This window comes from Scyliorhinus canicula, chromosome 5, assembly GCF_902713615.1.
Source record: "Scyliorhinus canicula chromosome 5, sScyCan1.1, whole genome shotgun sequence".
Taxonomy (NCBI): Eukaryota; Metazoa; Chordata; class Chondrichthyes; order Carcharhiniformes; family Scyliorhinidae; genus Scyliorhinus; species Scyliorhinus canicula.
In genome coordinates this window covers 184,455,370-184,478,653 of record NC_052150.1, presented here as the reverse complement: position 1 = coordinate 184,478,653, position 23,284 = coordinate 184,455,370, and the positions used below count along the sequence as shown (strand labels likewise).

At 43.3% G+C, this 23,284-nt stretch overlaps 1 protein-coding gene across 3 annotated transcripts in view; it reads right to left on the bottom strand.

The window, feature by feature from the left end:
- The window catches only part of waca (WW domain containing adaptor with coiled-coil a), a 148,928-nt gene that overhangs the window by 50,729 nt on the left and 74,915 nt on the right, over window positions 1-23,284 (bottom strand). For all 3 annotated transcript variants that reach the window (XM_038798211.1, XM_038798213.1, XM_038798212.1), the window contains one exon: window positions 11,955-12,077. In XM_038798211.1, the coding sequence (XP_038654139.1) occupies window positions 11,955-12,077 (123 nt within the window). The remainder of the gene's footprint in view (window positions 1-11,954; window positions 12,078-23,284) is intronic.

Genomic DNA, 23,284 nt, shown 5'->3' with positions numbered 1-23,284 from the left:
CTAAATGTATTAGATGCCACAGCATAATTATAAAACCCCAATAGATTATTTCCTTGTGCTGCAACTGATCTTCAAAATTAACATCAACACTTTTATGCCAACATTTTGTGCCACAGTTCCAACAAGATTAATCTTAGTTTATGACAAGGATAAACCGAACAGAATCTGTAATCCAGCTTTTCAGTGTTATCTTTGCATTTTTCGCAAGTCTGTACACATGGAAGATAATAAAATGCTACATATTTGATTTTGCTCAATTACAATACAATACTGCAGACTACAGGACATGTACCAACTCAAATATTAACATTCTATAGCTTCTGATGCCTCAAGTAAGTTGACAGGAAAAACAAATGGAAAAAGTAGTGGCAATTCATCCTTTTAGAATCTAACTATCCAGCATCTTCAGTACCAATGATTATAATAAATGTGATGCAAGTTTCTCAATCTGAGATGCTTGAAAGAGGTACCAACCAGAGAAAGAAAAAATGGCAGAGAGGAAAGTTCCATTTGTGTAGGCCCACAACATCTTCTGACAACAGCCTGGGAGAAAATAGTGCACCTGTTGTCTTAGTTGCAGTCACAAATCAATAGAACAAACAAAAGGCAATAAAACTGCAAGTGATCCACTTTAGCAAATACCATTTTTTAAAAATCCATTCTAAAACAGAATTCTGACAAAGATTATTCCAGTACTGCTTATTGTCATGAAAGGAGCAGTTTACAATTCAAAGCTGCGTTAAAAATTTAGCAGTGTACAGCAGAATGTAAACCTTCAGTTGGTCGATACAGTTTTCTTTGAATCAGTGCATTTATTAAGCGAGTTAATGGTGTACAGAATCTTATTGCATGACATGCAAAGTTAGAGCTGCAACTCTCGTGTTGAATTCACAGACAGAGAAATTCTGCATTCCACAGAATTGCTTGAAGTTTGTGCAAGCCACAGGGTGAAGGCTCTATTGGCAGACTCAGTTAATTGTTTCTGGAAATCTCATCCCAATTTGAGGCAGCGACATAACCACTGCCTAAAGATAAGAAAGAATTTGGAATTTTCAGGTGCCAAAGACTAGCTGCTCCATGAATCTGAGAACATGGAAAAACATACTGCATTCAGACATTATTTAATTGGAGAACTTTTACTTCATATACCGGCACCAGTGTTCATGATAGCATTTAACCAGGCAGGAGTGTGGTTGGAGGGGATCCAGCCATTTACCGCACCCACTCCGATTAAGTCCAGGCTAGGGATGCCTATGGACAGCGTTCCTGCCCTGCTGTGCTTGTGTTCTTCCTCAATCCAAGGCTTTGGATTGGTGTAGTACCAACAGCAGTCATTACCGACATGAAGAGGCCAGCAGCTCTTCCGTCCCCAGGATCCTTCATCACAATTGGCCTGTTAAGTGCCTCAGTGGCACAAAATGCAGTTCTTTTCAAAAAGGTACAACATGGGGATCGCACCAGCTCTCCAGCCAGCAACCAAGGCCCTGGTGCCTCCACAAGATTCCACCCAGCATGTAGTTCCTTAATCCCAATACTTTTCAATATCAAATCATGAATTGCATGCAATTGTGCAAACCTGCTAATCACAATCCTGATTCAATTGATCTTGCAGCAGCTCTCAGCTCAGGAGCTGCCAAATGCAGAAGAACATAGAACATACAGAGCAGAAGGAGACCATTCGGCCCATCGGGTCTGCACTGACCCACTTAAAGCCCTCACTTCCACCCTATCCCCGTAACCCAATAACCCCTCCTAACCTATTTGGACACTAAGGGCAATTTAGCATGGCCAATCCACCTAACCTGCACATCTTTGGACTGTGGGAGGAAACCGGAGCACCCGGAGGAAGCCCACACAGACACGTGGCAGAATGTGCAGACTCCGCACAGACACCAGCGAGAATTGAACCTGGCACCCTAGCGCTGTGAAGCCACAGTGATAGCCACTTGTGCTACCGTGCTGCCCCTAAATGATGAAATACAAAGAAAGTAAACTGAAAATCAGTTTAGCAAAGACGACCGGTGTTAAAAGACACAATTAAAAGGCATATTTTGTCCCCTCAGGAGTCAAGGAATGAGACAGATGGGCCTGAATATTTGGTGGCTTCGCATCAGGAACGATACCCGATGCCTTTCCCACTCAATCGAAGATTCTGGGCAGGAAGGCGAGTGGTTGGTCTTGCCACCCCATCTACGTTTGAGTCTTTTATGAATGGTAAATTAACAATCACAATGGCCTCTTTTCACCTCCGCTGAAAGCTTCAAAGCTCCAGGCCTGCCAGCACATGGCCTGCACAACTGGCAAAACTGTGCGGGCTGCACATCAGTTGGAGCCTCACTCGACGTTCAATAATCTGTGCATGATTGAGGACTTGGACATGAGGCATGGGCTGACCTCGGACAGCCGGCCCCCTGCCTTTGCTGCCGACCCCCATGGCCCCATCACCCGTGACCCGTGACCCTGCCCCGTGGGGCCCTTCGCGAAAACCAAGGCCTCCTCCATGTAGCTGGCGAGTGAAAGAGCTGTTGCTGCCCTTATTGGCAAGCAACTCTTGGTGAGTGGTACATCACCTTCCGGGTTCCTGAGTTGGGAGAAAAGTTCACTGCTGTCAAGGTAACTGCCTGATGGGCAGAAAGTACAAGTGAGTCTTCCTCCTCAGAGTCAGCGCAGGTGTCTCACCGCCTTGTCAGGCAACTGGGGAGGCACTTGCCAAAAACAAAAGATTTCACCCATCATTTCAATGCTTTGCCCTCAGAATCTCCAGTCAGCTAGTATTGGGTTTGGTATTGTACATTCAATGAGCCGACTAACACTGACAGCACGGTAGCATGGTGGTTAGCATAAATGCTTCACAGCTCCAGGGTCCCAGGTTCGGTTCCCGGCTGGGTCACTGTCTGTGTGGAGTCTGCACGTCCGCCCCGTGTGTGCGTGGGTTTCCTCCGGGTGCTCCGGTTTCCTCTCACAGTCCAAAGATGTGCGGGTTAGGTGGATTGGCCATGCTAAATTGCCCGTAGTGTCCTAAAAAAAAAGGAAGGGGGGGGTTTGTTGGGTTACGGGTATCGGGTGGGTTTGAGTAGGGTGATCATTGCTCGGCACAACATCGAGGGCCGAAGGGCCTGTTCTGTACTGTTCTATGTTCTATGACAGTGGCTATTCTGCTGTGATTGTAATCTTGCCTAACGCTCAGGATACAAAACTCCCAAATGGGTACTTAAATGCTAGTCTGATTATTAAGGATCACAAAACCACAGGACTGTCATTTAGGGAAAGAAATCTGCTGTGCCTCTGTAGACTGGCCTATAAGCAGGGGCTCAGACCCACAGCAAGATGCTTGACTCTTAACTGCTCCCAGAAGGCCACTATGTATCAAAACCACAAATGAAAAGTTGAAGACAGATAAAATTAGATGAGATTGCTGGCATCAACCTCAGCATGCGAAATTGCAAGCCACCCCTACCCTGTTTCCCCTTCAACGTCCCCTCACTAAAACCTGAGGACATATGCCAAAATTGGGAGAGCTGACCCACAGACTAGATACGGAACAGGCTGACTCAGTCATATTCATTGAATCATACAGAAGGGCAGATTATAGGGCAGTGAAAAAGGGACACTTGCCTCAATCAAGGCATAGATTACAAAAGCAGGGAGGTCATGTTGTAGTTGTATAGAACTTTGGTGAGGCCACAGCTGAAATACTGTGCACAATTCTGGTTGGCACATTATACGGTGATTGCACTGGAGGGGGTGCAGGGAAGATTCACCAGAATGTTGCCTGGGATGGAACATTTAAGTTGTGAAGAGAGTTTGGATAGGCTTGGGTTGTTTTCGCTTGAGCAGAGAAGATTGAAGGGTGATCTGATCGAGGTGTACAAGATTATGAGGGGCATGGACAGGGAGCAGCTGTTACCCTTAGTTGAAGGGTCAATTATGAAGGGATACATGTTCAAAGTGAGGGGCAGGAGGTTTCGGAGAAATTTGAGGAAAGTATGTTTTACCCAGAGGGTGGTGACGATCAGAATGCACTGCTTGGGAGGGTGGCAGAGGCGCGTTAACTCACATCCTTTAAAAAGTACACGGATGAGCACTTGGCACATCATACCACTCAAGGCTATGGGAAAGATCTGGCAAATGGGATCAGCTCAGCAGGTCAGGTGTTTTTCATGCGTCGGTGCAGACTCGATGGGCCGCAGGGCCTCTTCAATGCTGTATTATCCTGTGATATCTTCGTTGAAGCATACCTTACTGCAAATGTCCCAGACACCTCCATCACTTCCCTGGATATGCCCTGTCCAACTGCCATCGGCATATAGTATCATGTAGAATACAGCAGGGAGCGAGTACCCAGAGAGAGTTCAACATTGAAGCCAGGCTTCTAAGTGTCATGTCATCATGTGAAACAGAGATAGGAGACATTACACCACCTACTGCCATTCCCCAGCTGATAAATCAGTACTCTATGTTTAACCCCACTTGGAAGAAGCACTCAGGGTAGCAATGAGACAGAATGCACTCTGGATGGGGGATTTCAATGTCCATCACCAAGAGGAGCTTCACAGCACAACTACTGAGAGTTGGCAGAGTCCTGAAGGCAAACTGAGCAGGTGATGAGAAAATCAACAAAAGAGAAAAACCTACAGGACCTCACCACACCAACCTGTCTGATGCAGATGCATCTGCCCATGACTGTTAATCGGCATGACTATCACACATGCCTTGTGGAGACAAAGGCCCATCTTCACACCGAGGGCATGTTCCATCATCTTATGTGACACCATGACCACTAAATGGGTAGATTCAAAACAGACCCAGCAACTTGGACATCCACGAGGCACCAAGAGTCAGCAGCAGAACTGTATTCAATCACAATTTATGACTCAGCACATCACTCACTATCACTGCCATCATGTCAGGGAAACAACCCTGATTCAATGAGGAATGTAGGAATGAGAGCGATATCAGGCATTACTAAAAATGAGGCGTCAATCTGGTGAAGCTATAATGCAGTAGTACATGCACAACCAATGGATCTGATAAAAGAAAGATCCGCAGACCTGCCGCATCAATATTGGTGGACAATTAAACAGCTAACCAGAGAAGGCTCTATGAGCATCCCCATCCACAATGATGGAATGCAGCACATCAGTGTAAAAGATATGGTTGAAGCATTTGCAACCACCTTTATCCAAGTGCTGAGTGGTTGCTTCATTTCAGCGTACTCCTGTGGCGCCAACAACACACATGTCATTCTTCAGTCGATTCAATTCAGTCCATGAGATATTGAGAGATGGCTGAAGGCACTGGGTGGTGCAAGGTATTATGAACCCGGGCCAGACCCCAACAGTTTTTTTTAAATTTGTTCACGGGACATGGGCGTCGCTGGCTGGGCCAATATTTATTGCCCATCCCCGAGGCCATTTAAGAGTCAACCACATCAGGGGCTGGTTTAGCTCACTCGGCTAAATCGCTGGCTTTTAAAGCAGACCAAGCAGGCCAGCAGCACGGTTCGATTCCCGTACCAGCCTCCCCGGACAGGCGCCGGAATGTGGCGACTAGGGGCTTTTCACAGTAACTTAATTGAAGCCGACTCGTGACAATAAACGATTTTAATTTCATTTCATTGCTGTGAGTCTGGAGTCACATGTAGACAAGACTAGGTGTGGGCAACAGATTCCTTCCCTAAAGGACATGTGTGATCCAGATGGGTTTTTATAACAATCGACATTAATGTTTCATGATCATCATTAGACTTTTAGTTCCAGATTTTCATTGAATTCAAATTCCACCACCTGTCGGGTTGGGATTTGAACCCAGGTCCCCAGAGCATTACCCTGGGTTTCTGGATTACTAATCCAGTGACAATACTACTCGTCTCCCCTAGGCTATCGGACAGATGCCTGAATATTTAATTAATTTAATTTGTGAGACTGGTGAGGAAAGGATACTTCACTCCAGGAGTGATGTCATGCACAAATAGGGAAATGGGTATCACTAACAAGGTGAATTTAACATTATAAATACAATAGCTTTCAATTACCAGTTAAACAATGCTCAATACAACAATGACACAATCCTAACTGCTATCTTTATCTCCACTCAAACAAAAACCATCTCAGGTCATAATCTACTTTAAATACAGTGAGCAGACTCAGAAATACTTGCTGCAAAGAGACATCTTGGATAAAGCGATAACCTTCTGGACCCAGTTTGCAGATTCTTGTCCGTCTCAAATCACTGTTTAAACTGTTGGCCTTTCCAGAAACTACTGCTTTATTCATGGGCAAAATCTTCTTACCTAAACTAATTTGAGAAAAGCTACTGACCTGTCCACAGTCAAATCTTTAACTCACTGTTTCTCTAGATAACTCTAGTCTACTCACAGACAGATCTTTAACTGAACTGTATTGGGAGAACAGAGAGCGCAGTTTCTTGTCGGTTCACATCCCAATCTAAAACTACACTAAATATCCAGCTCCTCACATTAACTACATCATCTCACCAAACTAAACACAATGTCTCTAGTAATACTAATAATAATCTTTACTGTCACAAGTAGGTTTACATTAACACTGCAATGAAGTTATTGTGAAAAGCCCCTAGTTGCCACATTCCGGCACCTGTTCAGGTACACAGAGGGAGAATTCAGAATGACCAAATTACCGAACAAGCACGCCTTTCGGGACTTGTGGGAGGAAACCCGCACAGACACGAGGAGAACATGCAGACTCCGCACAGACAGTGACCCAAGCCGGGAATCGAACTTGGGACCCTGGTGCTTTGAACCAACAGTGCTAACCACTGTGCTACCGTGCCACCCATAATTATCTACTCCCCAGGGAACATGATGAACAAAATTCCATCAGCTCAACTTCAGCAAAGATATATCTTACCTTTACTGTGCTTTATTTGCACCTCTACCTCTTAAATGACTGCAGCAACCACATATGAACCTGCACTAACGACATATTTCAGATACAATGTATCTCAAATTCCTACATTAAATCACAAAACACAATGAGCTACCAACAACATCCCTGCTGTAGTACTGAAGACTTGTGCTGACTACCTGTGGCTGGTTTAGCACAGTGGGTTAAACAGCTGGCTTTCATGCAAAACAATGCCAGCAGCGCGGGTTCAATTCCCGTACCAGCACCCCCGAACAGGCGCTGGAATGTGGCGACGAGGGGCTTTTCACAATAACTTCATTGAAGCCTACTTGTGACAATAAGCAATTATTATTAGAGGTTTTGAATTTAACTGACTGTTTCTCCAGAAACTGTTAGTCTGCTTACATCCCAATCACTGTCACTGGGTTAAAATCCTTTAACATCCGCCGAACTGCAGAGGTCCAAGATGATGGCAGATGATCAACATCCACTCAAGGGCAATTAAGAATGGGCAATAAATGCTAGCTTTGCCCTGGATGCAATGTTCACATCCTACCAACAAAAAAAACCACTGGAAAAATCACCCACTCCCCCCACCCCCTTCCCCGGGCTTGGCTTCTGCCAAAGTGGTAAATGCAAGCAACATAACTCAGAACTTGAGAAATCATGTGAAGCTAAGGGCACAGAGGGAGAAGAAATGCATACAACAAGAATGCATCAGGATAATTATTTTTTTTAAACACATCAAAGCCAATCTACAAACAAGATTCTTTATCATTGCAACTCACACAAAAAAATCAAGAATAAGCAGCACAAGAGACTGCTCAATTTAAAAAAAGTAAATGGTGTTCAACATACAAGAGTCCTGACTCTGAGAAAATATCACAGCAGACATCAGACCTCGTCATAAAACTCGTCACAACCCCCCATGAGGGATTTCCACCAATTGTGTTAATTTCTAAGTCTAATAATAATAAGAATAATAATCGCTTATTGTCACAAGTAGGCTTCAATGAAGTTACTGTGAAAGCCCTTCGTCGCCTGCTCGGGGAGGCCGGTAGGGGAATTGAACCCTCTGCTGGCTGTGTTCTGCATTACAAGCCAGCTGGCAGAATCTCAAAAAATCAAGTCAGTTTTTACGGGCTTAAGCACATGATTTGGCACATTTCAAAAGCTTCTGAATATATTTTTTTTAATGTTAGAAGAAACTATCCCCATATAAGCAACAGTACTGCATACTTTTAGAAAGTCATTTTGTGTCATTTATGAACAGGTTACTCAAAGCGGATGGATAGATTGACAGTCTGATTTACATTTTTGTACATTTTACCCATCAAAAATAACACGGAATTTTTTTTTCAATCAAGTTCTTAAATTTTTTTCATAATTACAATTTGAAGGACTTCTTGATTAAGCTGATGCATGGCTGATTTTGCATTCAGTGATATGCAAATAAATTTGAATGAAAACATGGGGGAAAAGAACACTAATTCAAAGAGGCGCCATTTGCACTTGGGCCAAAGTAGAAATCCATGGCTATAAAGGGTAGAATCACAGAGAGAATGAACAACACATACAAGGAAGTTAACTCAGACAGACAAATCTTATATTTTATTTCATGGCAAAGTCAAAAGTTAAGAAGCTTTGTGCAGGTTGTTAACAAGTTTTAAAAGTTCAACAGTATGCAATTGCCCTATAAACAAAATTATATATTTGTTTCAACGACCACTTACAATTCAAATAACCACGGATTCAAGGAAAAATATAAGATACATATTTATAAATTTTTAATACATAATCCATAAAGCTGTGTTCCACGTAACTCCACTGTCCTTGCCAGTTTTATCTCATGCCATGCAACCTATTCTCAGAAACAAAAAGTCTTGACAAACATAGCAGCATGACATAGCACAAGACAAACCAAGAGTTCAGAATTACAGATATTTGGTTTCTGATGTTTGCAATTAATGGCGTAAATAAATTAAAGCAAGATTTTCAAGTTAGCCGCAGAGGGATGGAAGGGGATGGTGAGGGGCGGGGTAGAACATAGGGTCTCTCTTTACGCAGACGACCTGCGTACGTATCGGACCCAGTGGCCGGGATGGGAAGTATACTGGGAATGCTGAGGAAGTTCAGCCAGTTCTCAGGATACAAACTAAATACGGCCAAGAGTGAAATGTTTGTGGTACAGGCAAGGGGCCAGGAGAACATATTGAGAGGGCTACCGTTTAGGCTGGTTGAGGAAAATTTCCGGTATTTGGGAATCCAGGTGGCACGAGACTGGGGCAGGCTGCACAAGTTAAATTTGGCCAGGGTGGTGGAGCAAATGAAGGGAGAGTTTCGGAGATGGGATGCACTCCCGCTGTCGCTGGCAGGGAGGGTGCAGACTGTAAAGATGACAATCCTCCCTAGATTTCTGTTTATTTTTCAGTGCCTCCCGATCTTTATCCCACAGTCCTTCTTCAAAAGAACAGGATGATCATGAGCTTTGTCTGGGCGGGAAGATCCCCGCTGGTGAAGAAGGCGATGTTGGAGAGGAACCGCAGCGAGGGAGGGCTGGCTTTGCCGAGTCTGATTAATTATTACTGGGCGGCCAACATCGCTATGATAAGGAAGTGGATGGTGGGTACGGGGTCTATTTGGGAGCGGGTGGAGGCGGCTTCGTGCAGGGGCTCCAGCTTGGCAGCCCTGGTCACGGCTCCTCTACCGCTGCCGCCGGCCAAGTACACCACCAGCCCGGCAGTGGTGGCGACCCTGCGGATATGGGGCCAATGGAGGAGGAATGTAGGGGAGATGGGGGTGTCTGTCTGGGCGCCAATCTGCGACAACCATCGGTTTGCCCCCGGGTGTATGGATGGGGGGTTCCCGAGTATGGCGGCGGGCGGGGGTGGGAAGGGTGGGTGATATGTTCCTGGAAGGGAGCTTTGCGAGTTTGAGGAGCTTGGAGGAGAAATTTGGGTTGGTACGGGGAAATGATTTTAGGTACCTACAGTTGCGGGACTTTGTTCGTAGACAGGTCCCATCTTTCCCACGCCTCCCGCCAATGGGGATCCTAGACAGAGTAGTCTCTACGGGGGAAGAAGGGGAGGGTAGAGTCTCGGGTATTTATAAGGTGCTCATGAGGGAGGAAGGGTCCCAGACAGAGGAACTGAAACTTAAATGGGAGGAGGAGCTAGGCGGGGAAATGGAGGACGGGCTGTGGGCAGAGGCCCCGAGTAGGGTAAATTCGACCGCGACATGTGCTAGGCTCGGGCTGATTCAATTTAAGGTCGTTCACTGGGCCCATACGACGGTGGCTCGGATGAGCAAATTCTTTGGGATAGAGGACAAATGCGCTAGGTGCGCGGGAGGACCAGCGAACCACGTTCACATGTTTTGGGCATGCCCTAAGCTGAGGGGGTACTGGGAGGGATTTGCGGGGATCATGTCCCGGGTGCTAAAAACAAGGGTGGTGATGAGTCCAGGGGTGGCAATTTTTGGGGTTTCGGAAGACCCGGGAGTCCAGGGGGAGAAAGAGGCCGATGTTTTGGCCTTTGCTTCCCTGATAGCCCAGCGACGAATACTATTGGCGTAGAGGGACTCAAAGCCTCCGAAGACTGAGTTGTGGCTTGCGGACATGTCGAGTCGCCTTGAGGGGATCTGTACAGGGGTTCGCCCGGAGGTGGCAACCATTTATTGACTTCTTTGCGGGAGAGTGAGCGTCAGCAGGGGGTGGGGGGTAGAGTAGAGTAGAGTAGAGTAGGAGGGAAAATATGGCGGGTAGTACCGGTGGGAGAGGAGCGGGCTTGTGCAGTATGTTACGATTGAAGTATTGAAAGTACATGGATGTTTGCACATTTTTGCCTTTTTTGCTTTATTTCTGTTGATGTCTGTAACTGTTTACAAAGCCAAAAACTACCTCAATAAAATTGTTTATTTAAAAAAAAAAAGATTTTCAAGTTGAACCCCCAAAGCTCACCCCACAATTCAATGTATGCTCAAGGGTAGAGCAGCACATTCCGAACTCAGCAACTGAACAAAAGCCCCAAAACACAAGGTGACAAGCAGGATTTGTCATGAGCTGGAGAAGCATTACATTCAGTTTGGTTGCTCATGTTCTCAGAATTTATAATATGATTACGAAAGGAGAGAGAAACATTGTAGGTGTGTTGTTGGTGAGCATGAATTTCTACCTTAAGAAGTGGTGAAATTGTTGTGCAACTGTTCCTCATATTCTAAGAAGGTAATAAATTTGCCAGACTTTGGAACGGAATCAATTCAGTTTTAAGCATCCTCAATGTTTATGGCGTTGAATTAAATTAAGATGAGGGGGAAAGAAAATCAGTCACCACCTGCAACAAATGGGGCTAAACCTACTCGAAGAATACCACTCCATTAGCTTTTCCAGTCAAGTCTCACTTGTCTCCACAGGAACAAGCGCCTCAAGTCAAAGATATGAGTGTTTACTGATCTCAGTTGATGTCAATTTGCAAAATTAAATTCAAGCTTTCAGATTCAGCTTGGTCTTTTGCACACTATTGAGAGTTACCAGTTTCTAATGTTTCTATTTGTTTAGTAGCTGGTCGTCTATTCGATGGGTGAAGTGAGTAACCGTGAAGCATAAAATAATCTGCAAAGGAATCTCTCAGACATCCCACACAAGATCGAATTTCAGTACAACTTTAGGGAAAAAATCTAAACGATAGTGAATTAAATCTCAAGTGGCAATGAAGTGAAGAACTCTTTCAACTGGGACCACAGCAAAGTTTGCACCAAAACATTTGAAGAACAAAAAAAAAAACTGGTAGTCATAAGCTGGGGAAATGTAAATCTTCCTCATCTAGCTGGTGTATACCTCATGTACAAAGGTCCATTACTGATGCATGGAGGAAATTATCCCTTCTCAATACAGGCACCCCTCAACTTGATGGGTACATAAATGAAAATGAGCGATACAATGCATTCCAAAATTCACAATACCAACCTGAACCTGCAAGGGTGTGGAGTGGAGGGCAGCAGTGAGGGTGGATAGTGCAATTTTTAAGTACTAACAGAGCAGCAAAATAATATATACGCTTTAAAAATCCTTACCCTGAGAAGACAACTGTGCAGCTTGGGAAAGGAGAGTAGTGATGCTTAAAGCTGATGGTCCAGCCGTGAGGAGCTTATGAAGCATAGACTGTAAAGAAGCTTGCGTGACAGCAGCTGTAAGGACTGCAAGACAAAAGGAAAGTGCTTCCTTAAACTTATGCTATGCAATTGTAACATATATAAACTGTTTACAATAGGTCAAGTAAAATTAGAAGATCTCAACTAAATTCAGATTTAACATACTCCACCCCAATAACGCCAGCAGGCGATTAATGCTGTCTCAATTCAGAGAATCTGAAATCCAATTTATGCGTTACATTTTTTCTAAATCCAAATTGGTTCACTTTGTTGGCTGAGCCATGAGAAGATGTTTTTTTAAAAAAGTATCGAAAAAGAAATCATACAAAATGCAAGGATTGAAGAACATGAATGTCCTTTCCATAAATTTGTGCCCAAGTCAGTTTGTCCTCCTTGTACTTCATCCAAGTAATAAAACAATCTTGTCAACTTGGCAAATGTATTCTCAACATTCATGTGTAACAAATCTAGTATTTACAGTGAAAATCTCAAATAGCAGAAGCACTACTCGGGAGTAATCTGCAGCGTAATACAAATGAACATTTAAATGACACGCATCCAGCAATGGTTGCCATAATTCCAGAAATACGTTACACCTCAGAAACCTATTCAAGTTCTTTCAGGATCCAATAAATTGGTGGGTTCAGCTTACTCAGCTTTTTAAAAACCATTTCCTCAAGTTCATGTGCAGTCTAATAAGGAAGTTTAAGGCCCACTAAATCATTGACATCACATCGAGATCAAATGAGAACTGGCATGACAACCAATGGCAGTGACAGACAGAAAATGGGCTGCCGTGGAAGAGGGATCTAATGGAATGTCGAGAACTGCTGCTCAATCACAAACTATGTGCATGATAGAGAACAGCACATTAGTGTAAGAATTTGACTTGTTCACAAAACAACATTCTTTATCCATACATATCAGTTCCATAAATGTACTAAGGTAAGGTAGTTCAAATAGTAAGTAAGTGCAAGTCAATACATACAAGAACAGGCAGCAGTAAACATGTGAAGAAAGGATCCTGTTAGAAGCAATGCCAGAGAGATTAGGCAAAGCAAAATTCCCAACAGGCACCAACAAGCAGCAACATAAAACATTTCAATCAGAGGCAGAGAGATTGGCTCAAGCCAATCTGGATTATCCTTTTATAAAATTAGCAATGCATTTGGGTTTCAGATTCTACATTGGGTTCATTTTCCTCTAATGCCAGGGATGAAAAAGGATGATGATGCTGGAGTGCCACTGATCAACCTCTAAAATGACATGATGCAATCAGACTTTTACCAAAGCAAAATGAATATTGGGTTCATCTGGAGAGCATGGAACAAGTTAGCACAAACTATATGTAAAGTTTAATTCTGAGTATGGCATGTAAATTTGATAATTTTACCTCAAGAGTTAAGCTCTGTTAAAAACATTCAGAAAAATCAGACACTTTGGAAATGCAGGTGATGAAACAAGGCAGAAAAGCTCAGATCCAAAACTTATTTTCTCTAAACGGCACAAGGTGAAATAATTCCCTGAAAATATGACCCGTTGCACTCGGTCGTTGTTGTTTTGCAATGCAAATCGAATCAACTAAAACCAATTTCAAGATTCTTTGCTGCTTACTCTTGCTTCAACAACCAAGTGCACTTCTCTGAAGTTCCACGAGCACAAAGGAAGGAATTAAGTTTAAGTTTCAATACATCATCCTCTTGAAACCATAACGAGCACTGAACTTTCATTCAAATCAATTCTGCTGTTCCAAACAATCGGTTGTCGATACACCGGAGATTTTAAAATTGCTCTAAAGCATTGCAAGCAAACCAAAGTTTTCACTCAACCTCTAAAAAGCTCTATTCAAATTGCTAAATGAATCTGGACTAAAAAGTCACACTAGCGACAATTTGTTTGCTGACCTCAAATGAATAGCTGTTAAGTTGAACTTCTACAGAAAAAGGATGAGATCTTGATATTTTGTTTCCATCGATCCAAGTTGCTGCGAAGAATTATAGCACGACATGGACCCAGAGAAGTGAGGGGTGATGCATTGAGAGAGGTCAAAGGTGACAAATACCCAATTACTGGGAGGATACAGAGAGGTGTAGAGGAACAGGACTAGACAGGGTAGATGCAAGGAATATGTTCCCGATGGTGATTGTGTCCAGAACCAGGGGTCACAGTCTGAGGATTCAGTGTTAACCATTTCGGACAGAGATAAGACAACGTTTCTTCACCCAAAAAGTGGTGAGCATGTGGTATTCATTACCACAGAAAGTAGTTAATGCAAAAATATTAAATATATTCAAGAGGCGGCTAGATAGAGCACTTGGGGCGAATATTGGATCAAAGGTTATGGGGAGAAAGCAGGATTACGCTATTGAGTTGGATGGTCAGCCATGATTGGGATAAATGGCTGAGCAGGCTCGAAGGGCCAAAGGGCGACCTCCTGTTCCTATCTTCCATGTATCTACGTAACTATGTCAGTGGGTAACCTTGGAGTGAATGTCTAGAGATCGCCGAAGGCAGCTGGACCAGTCGATATGGTGGTCAAGCCCAACAAATCGTTGCCTTTCTCAGCTAAAGCATATAGAGCAGGAAGGTTATGCTGGAGCTATATAAAACACTGGTTAGGCAATAACTTGAGCACTGTATGTAGTTCTGGTCACCAAATTACAAAAAAGAATGCAATTGCACTGGAAGATACGGAGGAGATTTGCAAGGATGTTGCCAGGACTGGAAAATTACAGCTACGATGATAGATTTGCTGGGGTTATTTTCCTTGGAACAGAGGAGGCCGAGAAGAGGTTTGATCATGGTTTTTCGGTCCCTAGATAGAGGTTAGTGATTAAGGGCGTAATTTACAGCAATTGGTAAAAGGATTAGAAAGGAGAGTGGCAAGGGTCTGGAACTCATTGCCTAAAAAGGTAGTTGAGACGAGGGGCTCACTGAGTGGCCTCTTTCCATCCCATAAACTTTTCTAAATATCCAAAAAGGAGGAATGTGCAGGTATGCGGGGTGGGTGGGGGTGTGACATTATGCAAACTGCCCCGTAGGAGAGCCAGCACAGACACGATGAGTCAAGTGGCCTTCTTTTATGCTGTAACAATTCTATATATAATTCCATCTCCTTACCAGAACTCATGTGGCTGAGATATAACTCAAATCCAATCAGTCCAAATGAGGTAGGGCACAAGTGAAAAATTATTCAAATTAGAAGACAATTTGCCAGAATTTATATGAATGACAAGATAAAACGATTTGCAACATTTAGACAGTAAATGGGGCAGCACAGTGGTTAGCACTGCTGCCTCACAGCTTGAGGGATCCGGGTTCAATTCCGGCCTTGGGTGACTGTCTGTGTGGAATTTTCACTTTGTCCCCGTCTCTGCGTGGGTTTCCTTCAGGTTCTCCGGTTTCCTTCCACATTCCAAAGATGTGGAGGTTAGGTGGCTTGGCCGAGCTAAATTGTCCCTTCGTGTCCAAAAAGATTATGTGCAGTTGCTGGGTTGCAGGAACGGGGTGGAGGTGTGCGCTTGGGTCGGGTGCTCTTTCCAGGGGCCGGTGCAGACTCGTGGGCCAAATGGCCTCCTTCTGCACTAAATTCTATGATTCGATAAATTCTGCATTCTATGCTGAGGCAAAGATCGGTTTGTGATCAATGGAAGAACAAACTGTGCATTCCAGAACAACATTTCAAACAGAACAGAGCATGGCCACCCTTGCACCACTGCTGATTATTTCCTTTCATGGAAGTATGGTGATTTATATTTGTGCACCCAGACTCGATTAAAGAAGAATAGCCTACCCAGGTACATGTGTTTGCAACTAATTGCAGAGATGCAACAATTAACCTTCAATAAGAAGTATTTTAATCTTTTTAAAATATGGAAATTAACATTTACATTGAGAACTGATTTAAGAATTTGCACGGCTCTAGGTAAGGTACATGAATATTTCACTATAATACATTGCTCCAGAGACCACCCAATATCCTGCTGTTTAGGGCAGTTGTCTATCTAATGGACCTGACCTCAGTAAACTGGAAACCAAATTCCACGCTGAAATGTAATGGAGCAACAAGCAGTCTTTAAAGGGAAAATTGTTCGGATACAGACTAATTAAAGGTCAAAAAGAGGGAAAGGACAATCAAAGCCAGCGTTGAATAAAAGAGTTAGAAAGTACGAGAAAGTAGGGAGAAAAGGATGGACAACTGATGTCAGTTTGATAATACAATGGAGAATGAAATCCAATATAAGAACTGCAGAGGGGGCAAAAAGAAAAGAGGAGCTATGGGACAATACAAAAATGGATCAACAGTTAACATAAAAGGGAATACAAAAGGTCTTCAATAGGCATATTAACAGGAAAAGGATTTTCCGAGAAGTGGTGGGGGCCATTTACGAACCAAAATGGTGATCAATGGTAGAAGTATAGCTGGGGTACGAGGCAAGTATTTTGCATTCGTGTTCACCAAAAATTAGGATTTTGTATGGCAGGGGGGTGGGAACCAGAATGTTAGCTTAGAAGGTGTAATAACTGAAGGGAAAATAGAGAACAAAAATAGGAGAACAACATCACCCTCAGGCAGAGCAAAAAATATGGTGTGTGAAAAGGGAGGTGGTCAATGCAGGATTGAGGGTGTTGTTCCTAAATGCGCACAGTGCACAGAACAAGGTAAATGAGCTCGTTGCAGACATAGAAATTGGCCGGTACGATTTGTGGGCATCACAGAGACGTGGCTGCAACGGGATCAGGGCTGGGATCTGAATATCCAAGGATATGTGTCCTATTGAAAGGACAGGCAGATGGGCAAAGGGGCAGGGTTGCATTGTAAGGAATTAAGTTAGCAATAGCAAGGAGAAGGCATAGAATCTCTGTAATCTCTGTAGGTAGAGTTGAGGAATCGCAAAGGTAAAAAGACCTTGATGGGAGTTATGTCCAGGCCCCATTGAAGTAGACGGGATGTGGGGCAGAAAATAAATCAGGAGATAGAAAAAGCAGGTAAAAATGGCAATATTGCAATAGTCATGGGGGACTTCAATATGCAGCTAGACTGGGAAAAATCAGGTTGGTAGTGGATCCCATGAAAAGGAATTTATGGAATGTCTACCAGATTTTTTTTGGAGCAGCTTGTAGTAGAGCCCACTAGGGAACAAGCATTTCTGGATTTGGTGATGTGTAAAGAGGCAGACTTGATTAGGGAACTTAAGGTGAAGGAACCCTTACGGAGCAGTGACCACAATATGAGTTTGAGAGGGAGAAGCTGCAATCAGAGGTAACGGTATTACAATTAAATAAGGGTGACGACAAAGGCATGAGGGAGGCGTTGGCCAGAGTTGTTTGGAAAAGGAGCCCAGCACGGGAGACAGTGGAACAGCAATGGCAGGAGTTTTGCGGGATTATTCAGGAGGCACAACAGAAATTCATCCCAAGGAGGAGGAAACATGCTAAGGGGAGGACAAGGCATCCATGGCTGATGAGGGAAGTCAAGGACAGCATAAAAGCAAAAGAAAAAGCATACAAAGTGGTGAGGATTAGTGGGAAGCCAAAGGATTGGGAAGCCTTTAAGAGCGAGCAGAGGGCAACTAAAAAAGCAATAAAGAGGAGAAGATGAAATATGAGTGCAAGCTCACTAGTAATATAAAGGAAAAAAGGAAGTTTTTTTTCAATATATAAAAAGTAAGAGAGAGGCAAAAATAGACATTGTACCACTGGAAAAAGTGGCTGGAGAACTAATAGAAAACAAAGAAATGACAGAGGAACTGAATAATTACTTTACATCAGTCTTCACGGTGGAAGACACCAGTGGGATGCCAGAGCTCCAGGAGAATCAGGGGACAGAGGTGAGTGCAGGGATCATCACTAAAGAGAAGGTTTTGGGGAAACTGAAAGGTCTGAAGGTGGCTAAATCAGCTGGACCGGATAAACTATACCCCAGGGTTCTAAAAGAGATAGCTGAGGAGACTGTGGAGGCATTGGTGGTGATCTTTCAGGAATCACTGGAGGCAGGAAGGGTCCAAGAGGACTGGAAAGTGGCTAATCTAACACCACTGTTTAAGAAGGGAGGGAGGCAGAAGATGGGAAATTGTAGGCCGGTTGGTCTGATGTCAGTCATTGGTAAGATTTTAGAGTCCATTATTAAAGATGAAAACGCAGAGTACTTGGAAGTGCATGATAAAATAGTACTGAGTCAGCAAGGCTTCATCAAGGGGAGGTCATGTCTGACAAATCTGTTAGAGGAAGTAACAAGGAAGTTAGACAAAGGAGAATCAGTGGACGTGATTTATTTAGCTTTCCAGAAGGCCTCCGACAAGGTGCCGCATAGGAGACTGTTCAATAAGTTAAGAGCCCATGGTATGAAGGGAAAGATCCTGGCATGGAGAGGATTGGCTGACTGGCAGAAGGCAGAGAGTGGAAATAAAGGGGCCTATTGGTGTGCCTCAGGGGCCGGTGCTGGGACCACAACTTTTCACAATCTACATTAATGACCTGGAAGAAGAAACTGAAGGCACTGTTGTGAAGTTTGCAGGTGAAACAAAATCTGTAGAGGGACAGGTAGTATTGAGGAAGTAGGTGGGCTGCAGAATGACTTTGGACAGGCTAGGAGAGTGGGCAATGAAGTGGAAAATGAAATACAATGTGGAAAAGTGTGAGGTTATGTATTTTGGAAGGAGGAATGGAAGCAGAGACTATTTTCTAAATGGGGAAATGTTTAGGAAATTAGAAGCACAAGAGGACTTGGGAGTCCTTGTTCACAATTCTCTTAAGGTTAACGTGCAGGTTCAGTCGGCATTTAGGAAGGCAAATGCAATGTTTTTATTCATGTCGAGAGGGCTAGAATATAAGACCAGGGATGTACGTCTGAGGCCATATGAGGCTCTGGTCAGACACCATTTGGAGTATTGTGAGAAATTGTGGGCCCCATTTCCAAGGAAAGATGTGCTGGCCTTGGAAAGGGTCCAGAGGGGGTTCACAAGAATGATCCATGGAATGAAGAACTTGTCGTATGAGGAACTTTCGAGGACCCTGGGTCTGTATTCGTTGGGAGTTTAGAAGGATGAGGGGGGAATCGTATTGAAACTTACAGGATACTGCAAGACCTGGATAGAGTGGACGCAGAGAGGATGTTTCAACTTTGTAGGAAAAACTAGAATCAGAGGACACAATATCACACTAAAGGAACGATCCTTTATAACAGAGATGAGGAGGAATTTCCTCAGCCAGATGGTGATGAATCTGTGGAACTCCTTGTCGCAAAAGGCTGTGGAGGTCAACTCACTGAGTGTCTTTTAAGACAGGGATCCATAGGTTCTTGATTAATAAGGGGATCAGGGGTTATGGGGAGAAGGCAGAAGAATGGGGATGAGAAAAATATCAGCCATGATTGAATGGCGGAGCAGACTTGATGGGCCAGGTGGCCTAATTCTGCTCCTATGTCTTATGGTCTTACAGTAAATGATGGGGTGTCAAGACACTCGACAAATTTTTAAAAGGGCACATATGTTTGGCAAAAAAAGCTACCAGCAACATAATAGGGAAATAATTTGTGAGGTTTGGAATGCGCGGGCTGATGTAATAAATATAAATTAAACAGCAATCTTCAAAAATAAATTGAATAAGAGGGCGAGGGAGTGCATGGGAGGGGTCAGACAGACAGACATGCAGAGAAAGAAGGGGTGGGGGTAAAGCCAGTCAGTGATTGTGATTTTTTTTGCATTTAATGCTCGGATCGTACCAAAATCTGCTCATTGGCCACTGGAGTGAGAAAAAATTGGAAATGGGGCACAAGAAAGTTGGGCAAGACAATCATAAACCAAGGAACAACGGGGCTATCCAATTTTGGGGCAAGCTTCGTGTGGGTGAAGAAATTCCTCCCAAACTCAGCCCTAAATCTGCTTCCCCTTATTTTGAGGCTATGCCCCCGAGTACTGCTTTCACCCGCCAGTGGAAACAACCTGCCCGCATCTATCCCATCTACTCCCTCAGAATTTTATATGTTTCTATAAGATCCCCCCACCCCGCATCCTTCTAAATTCCAACGAGTACAGTCCCAGTCTACTCAACCTCTCCTCGTAATCCAACCTGCTCACCTCTGGGATTAACGTAGTGAATCTCCTCTGCACACCCTCCAGCGCCAGCACATGCTTTTCAGATAAGGAGACCAAAACTGCACACAATACACCAGGTGTGGCCTCACTAAGGCTTTATACAGTTACAGCATAACCTCGCTAGTCTTAAACTCCATCCCTCTAGCAATGAAGGACAAAATTCCATTCGCCTTTTTAATCACCTGTTGCACCTGAAAACCAACTTTCTGCGACTCATGCACTCGCGCACCCAGGTCTCTCTGCACAGCAGCATGTTTTCATATTTTATAATTTAAATAATAATCCCTTTTGCTGTTATTCCTACCAAAATGGATAACCTCACATTTCGTCAACATTGTATTCCATCTGCCAGACCCTAGCCCATTCACTTAACCTGGCCAAATCCCTCTGCAGACTTCCAGTATCCTCTGCTCCTTTTGCTTTACCGCTCATCTACGTGTCGCCTGCAAACTTGGACACATTGCCCTTGGTCCCTAACTCCAATTCAACTATGTACATTGTGAACAATTGTGGGCCTAACACCGATCCCTGAGGGACACCACTAGCTACTGATTGCCAACAAGAGAAACACCCATTAATCCCAACTCTTTGCTTTCTATTAATTAACCAATCCTCTATCCATGCTACTACTTTACCCTTAATGCCAAGCATCTTTATCTTATGCAGCAACCTTTTGTGTGCCACCTTGTCAAAAGCTTTCTGGAAATCCAGATATACCACATCCATTGGCGCCCCGTTGTCTATCGCACTTGTAATGTCCTCAAAAAATTCCACTAAATTAGTTAAGCACGACCTACCCTTCATGAACCCATGCTGCGTCTGTCCAATGGGGTAATTTCCATCCAGATGCTTCGCTATTTCTTCCTTGATGATAGATTCCAGCATCCTCCCTACTACCGAGGTTAAGCTAACTAAACATGTTTGAAACACATTAAACATGTAACCTGAACATGTTTTATGTAAATGAATTCTTCTAGGTGCTTCTGATTAATCGATACAGGCTGACTTTTCTCAACCAGGAACTATACAAAAAGCAGCTAGCTTTCTGAATTCTAACCAGCTGTATTCTTTGTGTGTGTGTTGACCAAGAAGGTACACCAGCATATTTCCATGCTTAAGCAACATTCACTAATGCAGTGCAAAGCTTCAGCTCGAAATGCGGAATAGTCAGATAGGCATCATACATTTGAGATATTTGGTTTGGTACCATGACGGAAATCAGACTTTATACCAGCATCCCTGACAACAGCCCAAAGCTCAAGTTAAACAAGATAATACAATTTTTAGTCCTTCTGCGGACATTATTGTATGTATAACCAAATAGATCAGCACAGAAAATAACCCAACCCTGCAGAGGTGCCATGTCTCTATTGGATGCATTTTATAAGCCACTTAGAGCACATGATATTTGTACTTTGCCTATTTTCATGGATATCACATAATCCAGTCTAGAGAATTATCCTCCAAAATAAAAGCAAAATACTGCAGATGCTGGAGATCTGAAATAAAAACAGATTAAAGTGCTGGAAAATTCAGCAGGTCTGGCAGCACCTGAAGCAAGATAAACAGATTTCATGCTTCTAGTCCAGTACGACTTCTTTGGAACTCAACAACCAAAGGGGAGTCATACTGGACTTAAAATGTTAACCCCATTTTCTCTCCATAGATGCTGCCAGAACTGCCGAGTTTTTCCAGCCCTGATTTTATTTGAGAATTTCCCTCATGATTATGAAACTATTGTTAGTAAACCAAAGTGGCAAGGACAGGAAAGGAGGCCAGTATTTCAAAAGAAATGGAAGTTGGAAGTAATCAGTTCTGTCCAGTTTATCATTTCCTTCCACATCCTCAATATTTGACAAATAGAAATCTAAAACAACCAACAGGGTTGATAAAGTGATCTGGAAAATATCGACAGTACCAATTTCCTTTCATGAACAAAGTCTTATGGCAGAGTGATTAAATTAATAAACTGAGTAACTAAATTCTGTAGATGTTGCTGTTTAAAAAAAGGCTTGCAACTCAACTTCTATGACTATGTACGACTTGTTCAGTAACTTATAACCAATCCACACTTCAACAACTACTTCCACTTTTCCAAATTAAGTTGAAAACCAGAAAGCACTAGAGCAACAAACTGGTCTTGTATCATTCAAAGGCATCCTAGTGGCATTTTTGATGCTTTACAAAATCAGTTAAACCCAGCTTGGGAACTTGCAAACATTTCATTTAATTTCAGCTATTATGTACTGAAGAGGGTAACAATTCTTTTCATGCGGCATGGTTGTACTACGTCGAAACAACTACACTCGTCTATTACCTTCAAAAAATTTTGTCACTTTCTGCTAAGTACCAGTTCCCTATGACGGCTTTCCCATAATCCAAAGTCAGTTTAAATCACGCAATCACTCAGGCAAGCACTGGAAAATCAAGAGTTTTTAAAGGGGGAGCATGGACTGAAGAAACAGATTATGCAAATAAATGGACTGGTTCAGAAATGAAAGCAAGGGAAAAATAGAATATCAGATGACATGCAGAGCAGCTAAAAGTGCCAGCTCTCAAAGATTACCAAAAATACTTAAGGCAAGACTGAAAATCATAGACCCAGAGATCAGCTTGAGACCCCATTACACAGAGCTGAGGCATTCACAACAGAAACATTTAATTCTTGTGTTTGTTAAATTAGCTAATCATAGTTGAAGCTCTTTATTTCACTGCCCCAATTAGTTAAGAAAACGCAGCTAGCCAGAGCTTTCATTTCAAACCTCTCTCCAGTTGCTTGAAGTGTTCAAGTTTATACTCATCAGATGAGGATAGTAAAAAGTCAGGCTCAACTCCCTGAAAAAGCTCAATTATGGTTATTTGTAAGAAGTCACAGATGTAGTACACATGGAACAATAACTTGACAAAGAAGCATTATGCTCAGGGTGCTGATCAGGAAGGAGGCGGGAAGAGAAAATGCAAGGATTAAAAAAAGCTTGGCGAAATATGCTGGCAGATCACCAAAATTCAGACTCACTACCTAGCAAGAGAAAATGCACATCGGGGGCAGGGGGGGGAAGACAGAGAGAGACAGAGACAGGGAGGAAAGGAGGAGGAGAGATGATCACAATTTACTAAATGTACAGCTCTTCTGCTATGATTGTGGCATGTTCACCT